The sequence below is a fragment of the Megascapheus bottae genome, chromosome 11, assembly GCF_031878675.1.
Source record: "Megascapheus bottae isolate mThoBot1 chromosome 11, mThoBot2.hap1, whole genome shotgun sequence".
Taxonomy (NCBI): Eukaryota; Metazoa; Chordata; class Mammalia; order Rodentia; family Geomyidae; genus Megascapheus; species Megascapheus bottae.
The window spans coordinates 9,373,166-9,386,128 of NC_143519.1; the positions used below are offsets into that span (position 1 = coordinate 9,373,166).

The window sequence follows — 12,963 nt, forward strand, 5'->3', positions numbered from 1 at the left end:
CCACTGTGCATTGTTCAGTTTGGGGTTTGTTTTTCTCTGGCCAGCAGGCAGGAGCCTCCCACTTTCCACGCAGTAGTAACACCCCTGGAGGCTGGCCTTCGCTGTCATACTGTCCCACCCTGCTCTGCAGACCCAGCTAGTGTAGCTGATCCCTTGCGCCTGAGAAGATAGTTTACTTTCCTTGCCCAGACCACTGGCATGTGGGAGCCCTGCACAGCCAAGGACTTGCAGCTGTCCTCATTGCAAATTTTCTGACTTGTGCCTTGGGTAAGAATGCAGGCTGATAAATGCAGGACAAGCAGTAGAAGTGTCAAAAAGGAGCTGGTGATTGAGTCTCCTCTTCAGTACAAGGATGCAGCTCAAGGAGAGGTGGAAGCAGAGAGCCCAGGCCCAGTGCTGGTAAGAGTGTCTTGTTACCAGGCATGGCTGTTAGTATGTATGTATGAGCTTGGCACCTCTTGCCTCCATTTGACTTGTCTGTCTCCTGTGAACCGTCTTCTCTGTCCCTGTTGATGAACTTATGTTCCACTTGATGGGAAAAGAAATGTTGATGTTTTGTGGCTAAGTGTGGTTTTCAGAAGGCATCTGTACAGAACAATTATGTTCTGTTCAAAATTCTGTCCCACCTAGATGCAGAGGTTCTAAACATAAACCCTGGGAGGCTTATTTTAACTGCAGCTGTAGGGCTGAACAAAGGAAGACTTACTTTGAAAATTAACCCTTTTTCTACATTATTTGTGATATTGAGAAAAGGAGGCAGGTCCTAGTGGAAAGTTTTAAGAAATGTAATTTGAAATGACATGTGCTCTCTTTGGTTCATTTTATCAGGAGTTTTTCCTTCAACAGAGTACAAAAGAATTTAAGCTGTGAGCCAACTACAGAAAAGTTCATGTTCTTCTTACCATTAGCTAAACTTGTGGCAATTAAGACAAAGTCAAGTGCTTTAGTAGATTTTGTAATGTAGGAATGTGAGAAATGGTTGTGTTGTTATCAATGAGTAGGTTGGCCTTCTCTCTTGGAATTTCTTCAGTACAATAAAAGCACATAATTTTTAAAGCAAACTGCAAAAACGACCAACATGCATTGCAAAGGGGACAATTGAGCCTTTCAAATGATCTGTTAAAGGGATTGTAAACTAATACTTAGTGATTTTTAATGTGTGGTTTAGTTACTTTATTTATAATTATTATCTGTAAGAATCTGAACTTAATTTTCCTAATAACTGTTTGATTTCGACTGCTTTCCTTTTTTCTGTGACAAGTAAGATTGCCTTCCATTGTATTGTCCTCAAAATTCTGTTGCTAAGCTATGCTGAGAAAGTCAGTAAAATAAGATATTCTTTCTCGCAGCGGATTTTCAACTCATAGGATTAGATTTCTTTTTGTTCACTCTTTGTCATATAACATTTCAGAATTATGTTCATTACCTTGGATTCTTTTCTGCTACTCTAACAGCTCACTTATCTGTTGGTTGCTTCGTCCGTGGACAAGCTGTGTAGATTGAACCACTTAAACCTTCCAGCTGATATAGTGTATACTTTTTTGGAGAAAGTCTTGTGGTTTTGGTTCCCTGGTGAATATTCATCAGAATCTTTTGTCAGTGGTTCTACAGATGTGTAGAAATTTGTGTCTAGAGGAGAGATTGAATTGAAGAGAAATGCTATGTCATCTAGTCACCTAAAAATTGATTTTAGAGCTTAAAACAATTGTTGCTTGTGTTGTAGTTATTTGTTTAGGTCTGTTGTCACTCCGTAGTTCTATGGAGAGGTCCCTTTTTTTCCTGCTGTGGACAGGCTGCCCTGGCTGCAGTGTACCTGGAGGGACAGCCCCACAGGCTCAGAGCATCTGGCAGCACCAGTCTCTCCAGCTCAATGCACCTGCAAGGTGTGTGAGAGAGGAAAGGGATTTTGGATACTGCAAGATGCTTTTCTACCTGCTTTAGTTCTCTCTTCCAACCAGGTAAGCAAGATAAGAAGCACTGATCGGCTTAACAATAACCTACAATCTTTCTTTCATTTTTTGCTCCTTTGGTTTATCCCCTGTTGTCACTGTGTTTGATTTAGGTACCCTGTGTGTTTGTATATCTGTCTGTCTGAATTGGGGAAGGAAAGGGAAACAACAAAATGGTGAGACAAAGGACAAAGGGTGAACTAATGCAACAGTGATACTCACAAGACAGTATGTTGGAAATGAACTTTACAACTCGGTGTGTGTAGAGGGAATTGGGAATGGAGGAAAAGTGGGAGAAAAACTAGGGGAAGGGGGTAACAATATTTGACAAGAAATGTATTCATTACCTCATGTAAGGATCAGATAGGAAAAGGTAGGATATTTAGTCAGAGCACTGGTCCAGTAAAGAAGAATCCCATAGCTGCTGGGATTATAACTTGTTTCTCAGGATGATTTTTCTAAAGTTTACAGCCACAACCATGAGATGTTTATTGAGATGTTATCATTAGAATAATATCAGTGGTCCTGGACTTGGTAAGAATCCCCAAGTTTATAATGTAATAAGTACATGTAATGTACTTTATTCAGAATAGGATTTTGAGACCACGTTTTGCTGATTTTAGCTTTAGTGCTTCACCAGGTAGCCTGTTCATAGTTTAGAAAGGATGGCATGACTAATTCTCATAAGAAATGTAAACCTGGAGTTTATACCTAGAATCCTAGCTAACTGAGGAGACTGAGATCTGAGGATTGCCATTAGAAGCCAGCCTAGGCAGAAAAATCAGTGAGACTCTTATCTCCAATTAGCCACCAGAGAACTGGAAGTGGAGCTGTGGCTCAAAGCAGTGGAGTGGTAAACAAGGTCTAGGCCCTGATTTCAAGCCCTATGACTGACACCTCCCGCCAAAAAAAAAAAGGAAGATGCAATTCAGTTTCACAGGATTTTTTTTTGGGGGGGGGGCAGGCTTGGCTACTGTCCTTGAGCTTTTCTCAAGGCCTCTTGCTCTACCACTTGAGCCACTGCTCTACTTCTGTTTTTTTTTTCTGTTTATGTGGTACCAAGGAATCAAACTCAGGGCTTCATGCATACTAGGCAAGCACTATACCATTAGGCCATACTCTTGGCCCCGAAAATCAGTGTTTTTAAGAGGATTCTATGTTTAGACATTATAAAGTTTCACAAGTGGCAGGGTTCAGCTTATAGGCACCTAAAAAGGTGGCTATGTCCCCTGCATTATACACCAAGTTGGGGAGGAAGTGCATTGTGAACCTTCCCTATTCCTCTCCAGACTCACTGCCAAACCCTTTGAAAAATCACTGTGAAGTCTTTCCATTTCCTTACAATTGGGGCGATGTCATTCTTTCTGATGGCAGCATCATCTGCTGATGGCAATCATCTACTGAGTGGCATCTGGGTTGGTTCCGTATCTTTGCTATGATAAATAGTGCTGCAATGAACATCATTGTGCTAGTGGCTTTAGTATGTCCTTGTTTCTGGATGATGGGGTAAATGCCAAGGAGTGGGATTGCTGGGTCATAGGGGAGCTCTATGTTTAGTCTTTTGAGGAATTGCCATACTGTTTTCCAGAGTGGTTGAACAAGTTTGAACTCCCACCAACAGTGTAGTAGTGATCTCTCCTGGTCAAATCCCCACTGGCATCTGTTATTAGATGTCTTCATCATGACCATTCTAAATGGAGTGAGGTGGAATTTCAATGTTGTTTTGATTTGCATTTGTTTTATGGTCAGAGATGTGGAGCATTTCTTCATGTGTCTATAGGCCATTCTTATTTCCTCTTCAGAGAAGACTCTCTTTCAATCTCTAGCCCATCTTTTAATGGGATGGTTGTTTCTTTGATTTGTTTTGGAGAGATTCAATTTTTTTAGCTGTAGATATATTTTAGATATGAGGCTTTTGTCAACAGACAAACAACATATGGCAAGTGAAGATCTTCTCCCACTCTGTGGGCTTTCTATTTTAACTTACTAGCTATGTCCTTTGCATACAGAAACTCTGCAGTTTAATGCAGTCCCATTTGTCTATACTTTCTTTAATTTGTTGTGTTTCTGGGTCCTTATTAAGCAAGTTTCAACCTGTGCCAAGGAGACCTAAAGTATCTCCTATTTCTTCTTGTAAATTTTCAGGGTATTTGCTTTTACCTCAAGTCTTTGATCCATTTGAAATGAATCCTGGTGTAGGGTGCCATAGAAGGATCCAGCTTTAGTTTTCTGCAAGTGCTTAACCAGTTCTGCCAGCACCACTTGTTGAAGAGACTGTCTTTCTTCCATTCTATTTTTTTTTTTTGCTCCCTTATCAAAGATTAGGTGGCCATAGGTCTGCGGGTTGATTTCTGGCTCTTCGGTTCTATTCTTTTGGTCCTCAGGCCTGTTCTTGTGCCAGTACCAAGCTGTTTTGGTTACTGTAGCTCTGTAATAGAGTCTAAAGTTTGGCATTGAAATTTTTTCCTGCACTGTTCTTTCTGCTAAAAATTGTTTTTGTTATATGGGGTCTTTTATTATTCCATATGAAAATGTGTATTGCTGCTTCTATTTCCTTAAAGAATGACATTGGGATATCGATGGGTATTGCATTGAAATTGCCCATAGCCCTTGGCAAGATTGCCATTTTCACGATGTCAGTTCTTCCAATCCAGGAGCATAGGAGGTTTTTCCATTTCCTCAGTTCTGCTTGAATTTCCTTTTTCAGGTTTTTAAAGTTTTCATCATAAAGGTCCTTTACATTCTTAATTCCTAAGTAAGCCAGTCCCAAAGGAACATAGGCTCAATGGTTTCTCCCATTTTTAATAATTAGTACACATCTAGAACTCTCCTAACAGAGGATTATAATAGCTCAAAACCTAGGAACATAAGGTCATATAGGATGAGACTAAATGAAAGGATCTCTAGGATATGGAAACAAGAGGTTTATCTTTTGTGATTGTTGTTCTTAATGTACTATGTTATTTCTCTTTTCTTTTTTTGCCCTTATGGTTATCTCATGTTGTTACTACATCTAACTTTGTTACCTGGTATATTATATATATGTTTATTTGTTTATTTGAAATAGGAAAGGGAGGGGGGAAACAAAATGATTGGGAGTGGGGAGGGGAGGGAAATAAGGACAAAAACATGAGAAGGGGTATCATTGTGTGAGAAGTAATGCACCTACTTTCTGGCAAATGTAATTGTAACTCCTCTATACATTACCCCAACAATAAAAAATTAAATTAAGGGGCTGGGAGTTTGGCCTAGTGGTAGAGTGCTTGTCTAGCATGCACAAAGACCCAGGTTCGATTCCTCAGTACCACATACATAGGAAAAAAATTAAATTAAAAAATTAAAAAAATCACTGCCAGCTGTGGATATTCTTGATGTTGGTTACCCTGCTTACATTTGAATACCTATTCCTGACCCCAAACTCTATAAAGTAGTTCTTGGCAGCAATTCTAATTGTTATTGTCCAGCCATTTAGAGGAAAAGGGTGTAGCCTCCGGAAAGAATGGCTAAGTTGGACATAATTTTGTGTGACTCCTCTGTTGGGTTGTTTTTGTGAGGTGGGTAAAGCTGCAGCACAGGTCTTATTGTGAGTTTGGAAGGCCTGAAAAATGGGAAGGTAGTTGACTTTTCCCATGTTGGCTGTACTCATGGATCCACATAGGTGGACTTCTGCAACTTTTCTGTTTCTTTTTTGCCAGTCCTGTGGCTTGAACTCAGAGTCTGAGTAATGTCTTTGGATTTTCTCAAGGCTCGCACTCTACCACTTGAGCTATAGCACCACTTCTGGCCTTTTCTATGTATGTGGTACTGAGAAATCGAACCCAGGTCTTCATGTATGCTAGGCAAGTACTCTACCATGAGGCTATACTGCTGGCTGAAACTTTTCATTTTTGTTTGTTGGTGGTGGGGCTTGAACTTTGTGCCTGGGCCCTACCCCTGAACTTTTCAGTTCAATACTGTCTCTCTACCACTTGATCCACAACACAACTTCTGGTTTTCTGATGGTTAAATGGAGATAAAAGTTTCACAGACTTTCATCCCTGAGCTGGCTTTGAATCTTAATCCTCAGATCTCAGCCTCCTGAGTAGCTAGGATTATAGGTATAAGCCACCAGCACTTGGCAACTTTTCATTTTTAAAACTATCTTTTCAAATACATCTTTTTGATTTTTCCTATTATTATGGCATCTTGGAATGTTAAAATTTGAATTTGAGTTCTTTAATGTTTGAGTGAACACACTGCTCTAGCAAACCACTGAAGCTTGTTGTTTAGGAATCTCCTCCTGAAGAGAAGGAAGGAGACTAGAAGAGCCCCTGTTTCTAGAGTTCAATTTACTCTAGAAAGAGCAGACACAAACTCAAAGCACAAGTATATATGCAATGATCATGTGTTAATGCCCTGTAAGACATGAGATTTTGTGACTAAATTAAATCTATTATGCTTAGAAAGCTGTTTAGCCCCCATGGACTTCCCTGTGTCTTAAAAAGTAATGATATTATGTTGCTGTTATGTATTACATAGTTTCTTTGTTTTCAAAATATTAGCAAGCTTGAGAAAAAAGTTTCTACAAGCATTGTGTCATGACAACATCATAGGCAACAAAATCAGGAAGCTTTACTTCTTCAGAGCCAAGAACATTCCCTAAATGTTACTTGTTCCTCTTTGTTCATTGATCTGTTTATTATTTGATCCTGCACTGGGACTCAAAGGCCTTCCTTAACAAGGCCTGAGTGAGGAATGGGCTCACTCCTTAGATGTGCTTTCATGTGGCCGTTTTTAGGCACACAGAGTGTTAATCTCACTGGTCTTTTCCAAGCACTTAGGCAGATAACACTTATATCAGTAGCAGCTTGGAGAGAACATGATGCTTTTAGGTGTTTAGCACCTGTAGCAGACACAGAAGGCTTTGTAGCAGGCATGCAGAGACCTGAACACCCCTAGGAACCCTGGATGAATGAGTCTCTTGCTGCACACCTATTTTATGTAGTGGTCATGAGAAAGAATCCTTGTGAAGGGAATGCTTCCATATTGTGGAGTGAATCTAATCATGACACTAGCCTGTCACGCTACTCAGAGGAAGTGGCTTCCACAGCTGTTTACCGCTTCAGAACACCAAGCCACTCTTACCTTCTGGGATGATTGCTTGCATAAAAAGCTAAAACCTGCTTCTTTTTTTTCCCCCTTTTATTGTGTCATTAGTGTGGAGTCAGAATGACTGGTCACTGTTGTTTTTAGCAAGGTAGTCAGTTGACTTTTATTTTGATCAAGTAACAATTAAAACTTGTCCCTTGTTCCATGCCATGCATTATTTGATGCTTGTTAAATGACTTCTTTCAGTGAATTCTCACAGTTGTGCATGTCAGTCAGTTGCTGTCCTTTTTCCTTTTCCCACAGATGAGGAACTGAGCACAGAGGTTGGGTAATTTGCTCAAAGTTGCACATTTAGCAAGTGGTAGAGTCTGGATTGTAATCTTCTGGTCAAGTCTTCTAATACCTTAGCTAGATATATGCATAATGTTTTAAAACACAAATGATTATAGTAGTACTGATTATAGTGATACATGCCTGTAATCCCAGCTATTCAGTAGTGGAGATCAGGTGGATTACAGTTTGATACTATCCTACCCCCCCAAAAAAAAATTTAGCGAGACTTCATTTTAACCAACAAGCTGGTTGTGGTGATTCATGTCTATGATCCCAGTTATGTAGAAGGTGTATGTAAGAGGATCATAATCTGAGGCTGGCCTTGCACGAAAAGCAGGAAATCCTATAGGACAAATAATTAAAGCAGCAAGGCGTGATGAATGATTCCTGTAATCCTAGCTACAAGGGAATTGAGATCAAGAGGACAGAGTTTTGAGGCTAACACAGGCTAAATTTTTAAAGATTTTATTAACATGGATTTTTACATCATATTTCAAGCGTCATGTTTAATAAACAAGTATTCAAGAAGGGAATCTATATACAATCACTGGCACATAGATTTTAGAACAAATTAAAATTAAAAGCTGAGGATTTGTATGTCATAGAAACATATTAATATATGTAATAAAACATTATGTCTATAGAGTATATAGCCCATCATAGATTTTTTTGCTTTTACTTTTATTTCTTTTAATCTTTAACATTGCTCATTTATTCATTTTTTAATGTTTTTTATTTAAAGAATTTATTAACATTGATTTTTACATCATATTTCAAATGACATGTTTAACAAACAAGTATTCAAGAAGGGAATCTATATACAATCACTGGAACTTAGATTTTAGAACATAATTAAAATTAGGCTGAGGGTTTGTATGTCATAGATACATATTAATCTATGTAATAAAACATGTCTGTAGAGTCATACATCTTTATGTCTATGTACTTGTGTTTATATTTACAGTAACATGTCCATAACATTGGGTACGCAACATCATAGATTTTTATGTATATGTAGTTGTGTTTGTATCTCCAATAAATTTTTTTCTCATATTCCAATAAAACTTTTACAAAACTCTATTTTACCAGAAAAAGCCTAGGCATGGGGACCGGGAGTTTGGCCTAGTGTTATAGTGCTTGCCTAGCATGCATGAAGACCCGGGTTCGATTCCTCGGTACCACATATATATAGAAAAAAGCCAGAAATGGTGCTGAGGCTCAAGTGGTAGAGCCTTGAGAAAGTCCAAGGACAGTGCTCAGGCCCTGAGCTCAAGCCCACGACTGGCAAAAAAAAAAAAAAAAGGCTAGGCATGGTATGTCATACCTGTTATCATAGCTATATCTGGAAGCAGAAGCAGAAGCCTGTGGTCTAGGCCAGCAAGTGCACAAAGCAAGATTCTATTTCAAAAATAATCAGAGCAGAAAGGTTTGTGGCTCAAGTGGAAGAGTGCCTATCTAGCAAGTATGATGCCCTAATTTCAAACCCCTGTTACCATACCCACTCAAAAAAAAAAAAAAAAAAAAAAAAGAATGGGTTCACTTGGGTTTGATAATGGCAATGGAATGATGAGTAAAAGAGATAAAAAGTAAACTTAAGAGTTTTTTTTTTAAAGCAAATTTATAAGTAACAGCACAAACATGGTTGAATCATACAGGCAGATAAAGGAATGGTGGTCAGGCCTGAAGAGGTAGGACTTAGGAATTAAATAGAGTCATGTGGAGTTACTTTATGTGGGGTGTGGCGTTTGTCTCCTTTCCAGAGAGCTATATAGAATTAATAGCTGAGAGCTAGAGCCATCTTTTCTTTGTAGATTTCTTTTTTACTAACTTAGTCACTCCTGAAATGTGAAATCCTTCATCAGTAAAACAGGTGTCATGTCTCTGCAGTGTTTGGAAGAGAGTGCTGTTTTCTTACAAGGTCACAGATTTGTTCTGTCAGACTCTGTGGATGCCCCCCGCCACATCCACTGAGAAGCATGTGGTAGGCCATCTTGCTTTGTCTACATGTCTTTTGGGCTCAAGTTCTATGCTGTTGAATTAGTATCTTTGATCACAGAATAGCCTGGGATGGAATCAAAGTTAGAAACCTAGAGTTTTAGGTCTGGCTTAGTCAAATTTATCTGGGTTGTGGGTTGTTGGAGCTACAAATTGGGATATTTCATTAAAAACAATGAATGTTGGCCACTTGGAAATGAATAAAAAGGGAAGCAGAATTTGGACCAGGAGACAGGAGTGATGAGCTTGAACCTACATCTACCATATAGCCTGTGAGAGTAATTTTAGAACCAAGAACTTGACTTGGAAATTATAGTTTTTCTCCAACTTTCTACAAGTCTGAAATACCCTATAATGTGCTGCATGGAGTTGGAAATTTCTCCAAGTGATGCTTTGAGGGATTTTTTTTTTTTTGTCAGTTGTGGGGCTTTATTTAGCTCTGGGCTTGGGTGCTGTCCCTGAGCTCTTCAGCTCAAGGCTACCACCCTACCCCTTGAGCCATAGCAGTACTTCCTGTTTTCTGGTAGTTAAAAAAAAACTGAAGATAAGAGTCTCATGGACTCTGGTGAAGGGGCTGTGGCTTTGAACTGTGATCCTCAGATCTCAGCCTCCTGGGTAGTTAGAATTACAGGTATGACATACTGGTACCCAGCATGTTTTGAGAGTTTTCAGTTCCCTTTTCAGTTCCTTTGTGTCACCTACCTGCCACTGGGTTCCGAGAGTCCTGCCACCTATCCAAACAATAGCTGGTCCTGTAATTCTGTTTTGTGATCTATTTGCTATGGAAAGACAGCAATGAGTGAGACCAAGAGCCCAGTATTCCCTCTCTGGATCCACTTGCCATTTCTAAGTGAAGGATGTTCTGAGGAGGTAGATGCTATTCATTTCCACAGGTCTCAAGATTGCCCGGTCAGCTTCATTTACTCCATGCTTTTTATTATTAACGGCAGTTAATTGTACAAGGAGGTTAACTGTAGCAATCCCACCAAGTCATATAATATACTTCGATCAAATTCATTCTATCTTTACTCTGTCTCCCTCCCTCCCTCCCTCACTTCCTCCCTCCCTCCTTCCCTCCTTTCCTCCCTCCCTTCCTTTCTTTCTCTCTTCTTCCCTTCCCTTTTCTTTTCTCTTTTATTTTTTTCTTTTGGTGACAGTACTGAGGCTTGAGCTCTAACTCCATTTCTGGCTTTTTGGTGGTTATTTGGAGATAAGAATCTCATAGACTTTGTTTGCCTGGGCTGGATTTGAACCATGATCCTCAAATCTCAACCTCCTGAATAGGTATGGGTATGAGCACCAATGTCTGGCTTCCCCTACTCTTTTTTATCCTCCCCTCTTCCCTTCCTGCCATTCTCTTTTTCTTTTTCCTTTGTCATCTTTGAAGGTTTACTACCAATATCCAAATGTGTTGGATTGTCAAAAAGTCAAAAGTGATGTAACTAGGTAAGTAGATTTGCTAGACTTGTGTATATTGTGGGCACTGTGCCCCTTAACAGTCCTGTGCTTCTGTTGAGGTGTCAGCTGATGTGTTGTGGAAATATCTTAGTGTAGAATTAGATTCCAAAGTCAGATTCTTCCCTGTCTCTCTGAGCCAGCATTCTTCCCCTCCTCCCCCCACTCTTTACTACTGCTTCCAGAAAACTGTGCCTGAGACTTGCTACCACATCTGGGGTTAGTAGATTCTTGGCCAGTGGTGGTGTGCCCATTTCACCACAGCTTTGAGTAAGTGGATCATAGTACAGTGGTGGAGGTGTACAAAGTACAGGGGTAGAAAACAGCTCTTCTTAGGGGACCAGGTGCACAGGAAGTGGAGGCTTCCCAGAAATACCAAGCTGAATCTCATGACCAAGTTAAAGAAAATAGATGCAATTCATTTTAATTATGTAATTTTTAGCCAGTGTTTTCCAAAATATAACTGTTTCTTATAAAAATATAGCGAAGTATTTTACACTCGTGTACTCATACTATGTTGTTGTTTAGCCTTTAGCACATCTGAATTCAGAATAGCCACATTTAAAGTGCTAAGTGCTCAGTAGTCACATGTGGGTATTGACTACCTCAACTGCACCCTGCAGGTCTATAAATTTACATATTTTGCAGCTTTAAAACCTCAAAATAGGAAGTTGCCATGGGAGGTGAGTCATTGGATGAGGTAAAGCACTTGTGAATCTGTAGGAATAAAGGATGTTTGATTTTACGATAAAGCTAGGCTCTCCTTTCAGAAACTATGTTAGAGCTAGGCTCTCCTTTCAGAGACTATGTTAGAAATATTTGGTTGTAAAACTATATGCTACCTACAGGCATCAGTATGTTTCTGAGCTTCCAAGCCTGTTTCTTTGGGGAGATTTAGTATTGGTTCCTGGGTTGGCTTTGAACTGTGATCCTCAGAAGATCCTCAGATGTCAGCCTACTGAGTAGCTAGTATTACAGGCTTGAGCCACCAGCACCCGGCCTGGAGTAAGATTTTTTTTTTTTTGGCCAGTCCCAGGGCTTGAACTCAGGGCCTCAGCACAGTCTGTGAGCTTTCTTGAAGTTAGTGCTCTACCATTTGAGCCCCAGCACTTACCACTTCTGGCTTTTTCTCTGTATATGGTCCCAAGGAATCGAACCTGGTTCTTTGTAGATGCTAGGCAAGTTCTCTTAGCACGAGGCCAAACCCCCAGTCCTGGAGTAAGATTTTTAATACCTTTTTTTGGGAAGGTACCAGTTCTGGGGGATATTAAGTCAGGACCTGGGCTGTGTCCTTGAGCTTTGATGCTGGCATACTACCACTTGAAGTACAATTCCACTTCTTATTTTTTGGTGGTTGATTGGAGATAAGAGTCTGTTAGACTTCTTATCTGGGCTAGCCTCTAATCACAATTTCCAGATCTCAGCCTCCTGAATAACTAAGACTATAGACATGAGCCACCTGTACCTACCTGAATTTACACACACACACACACACACACACACACACACACACACACACACACACTCATTTGAAGTGGGAGAATAGTATCACTCAAGCAGGGTCTTTGCCTTCACTCTCTGCCATGGTGAGATTGTGAAGACCTAGAAGTTTAGGGGTGGGCAGAAAGCCCTGAAAGCTTTGTTGTCTCTGGTGGTATGGCGATATAGGCTTCCCCAGGTGGAGTTGGAGCTGAGGCTGTGGTTAGGTGCTTCAGATCTGAGATTCTGTTACGTTGTTGTTCTTATGTGATAGGAAAGGACCTATACTTGAAGTCAGGAGAAGCCAAGGTCACTATCTGTATGATCTTTATTAAATCATCTACATCTTCCAATCTTTACTTTCATCATCTGAGAGGTGGTGATGCCACCATGCAGAATTTTGGGGTTTTAATGAGATAAGGTGTATGTAATCTAGCCAAGGAATGCATGTCTGTGGGACTACAAGTCCACTGAATCTGACTTCTACATAACTACACTTAATCCTCCCATAGCCTCCATCTAGTGGTGATTTTGTACCAGACATGATGTATTGGAACTCTTCAATAACTGTGAAAATAAGAATAGAAACAATTGCCAGGATGAAAATAGAAATCGTTACTTTTGTTAAATTATAATTTATTATTGTTATAGAGGTGATGTAGAG

The 12,963-nt window shown here is 39.8% G+C and overlaps 1 protein-coding gene across 8 annotated transcripts in view; it reads left to right on the plus strand.

Moving 5' to 3' along the window:
* The window catches only part of Dock9 (dedicator of cytokinesis 9), a 265,843-nt gene that overhangs the window by 94,497 nt on the left and 158,383 nt on the right, over positions 1–12,963 (plus strand). For 4 of the 8 annotated variants that reach the window (XM_090341933.1, XM_090341936.1, XM_090341938.1 and 1 more), the window contains exon 1: positions 176–399. The exons of the other annotated variants lie outside the window; for them this stretch is intronic. In XM_090341933.1, the coding sequence (XP_090198059.1) occupies positions 274–399 (126 nt within the window). In that variant the 5' untranslated portion in view covers positions 176–273. Of the gene's footprint in view, positions 1–175; positions 400–12,963 lie in introns of those variants that run through there. 8 annotated transcript variants of the gene reach the window in all.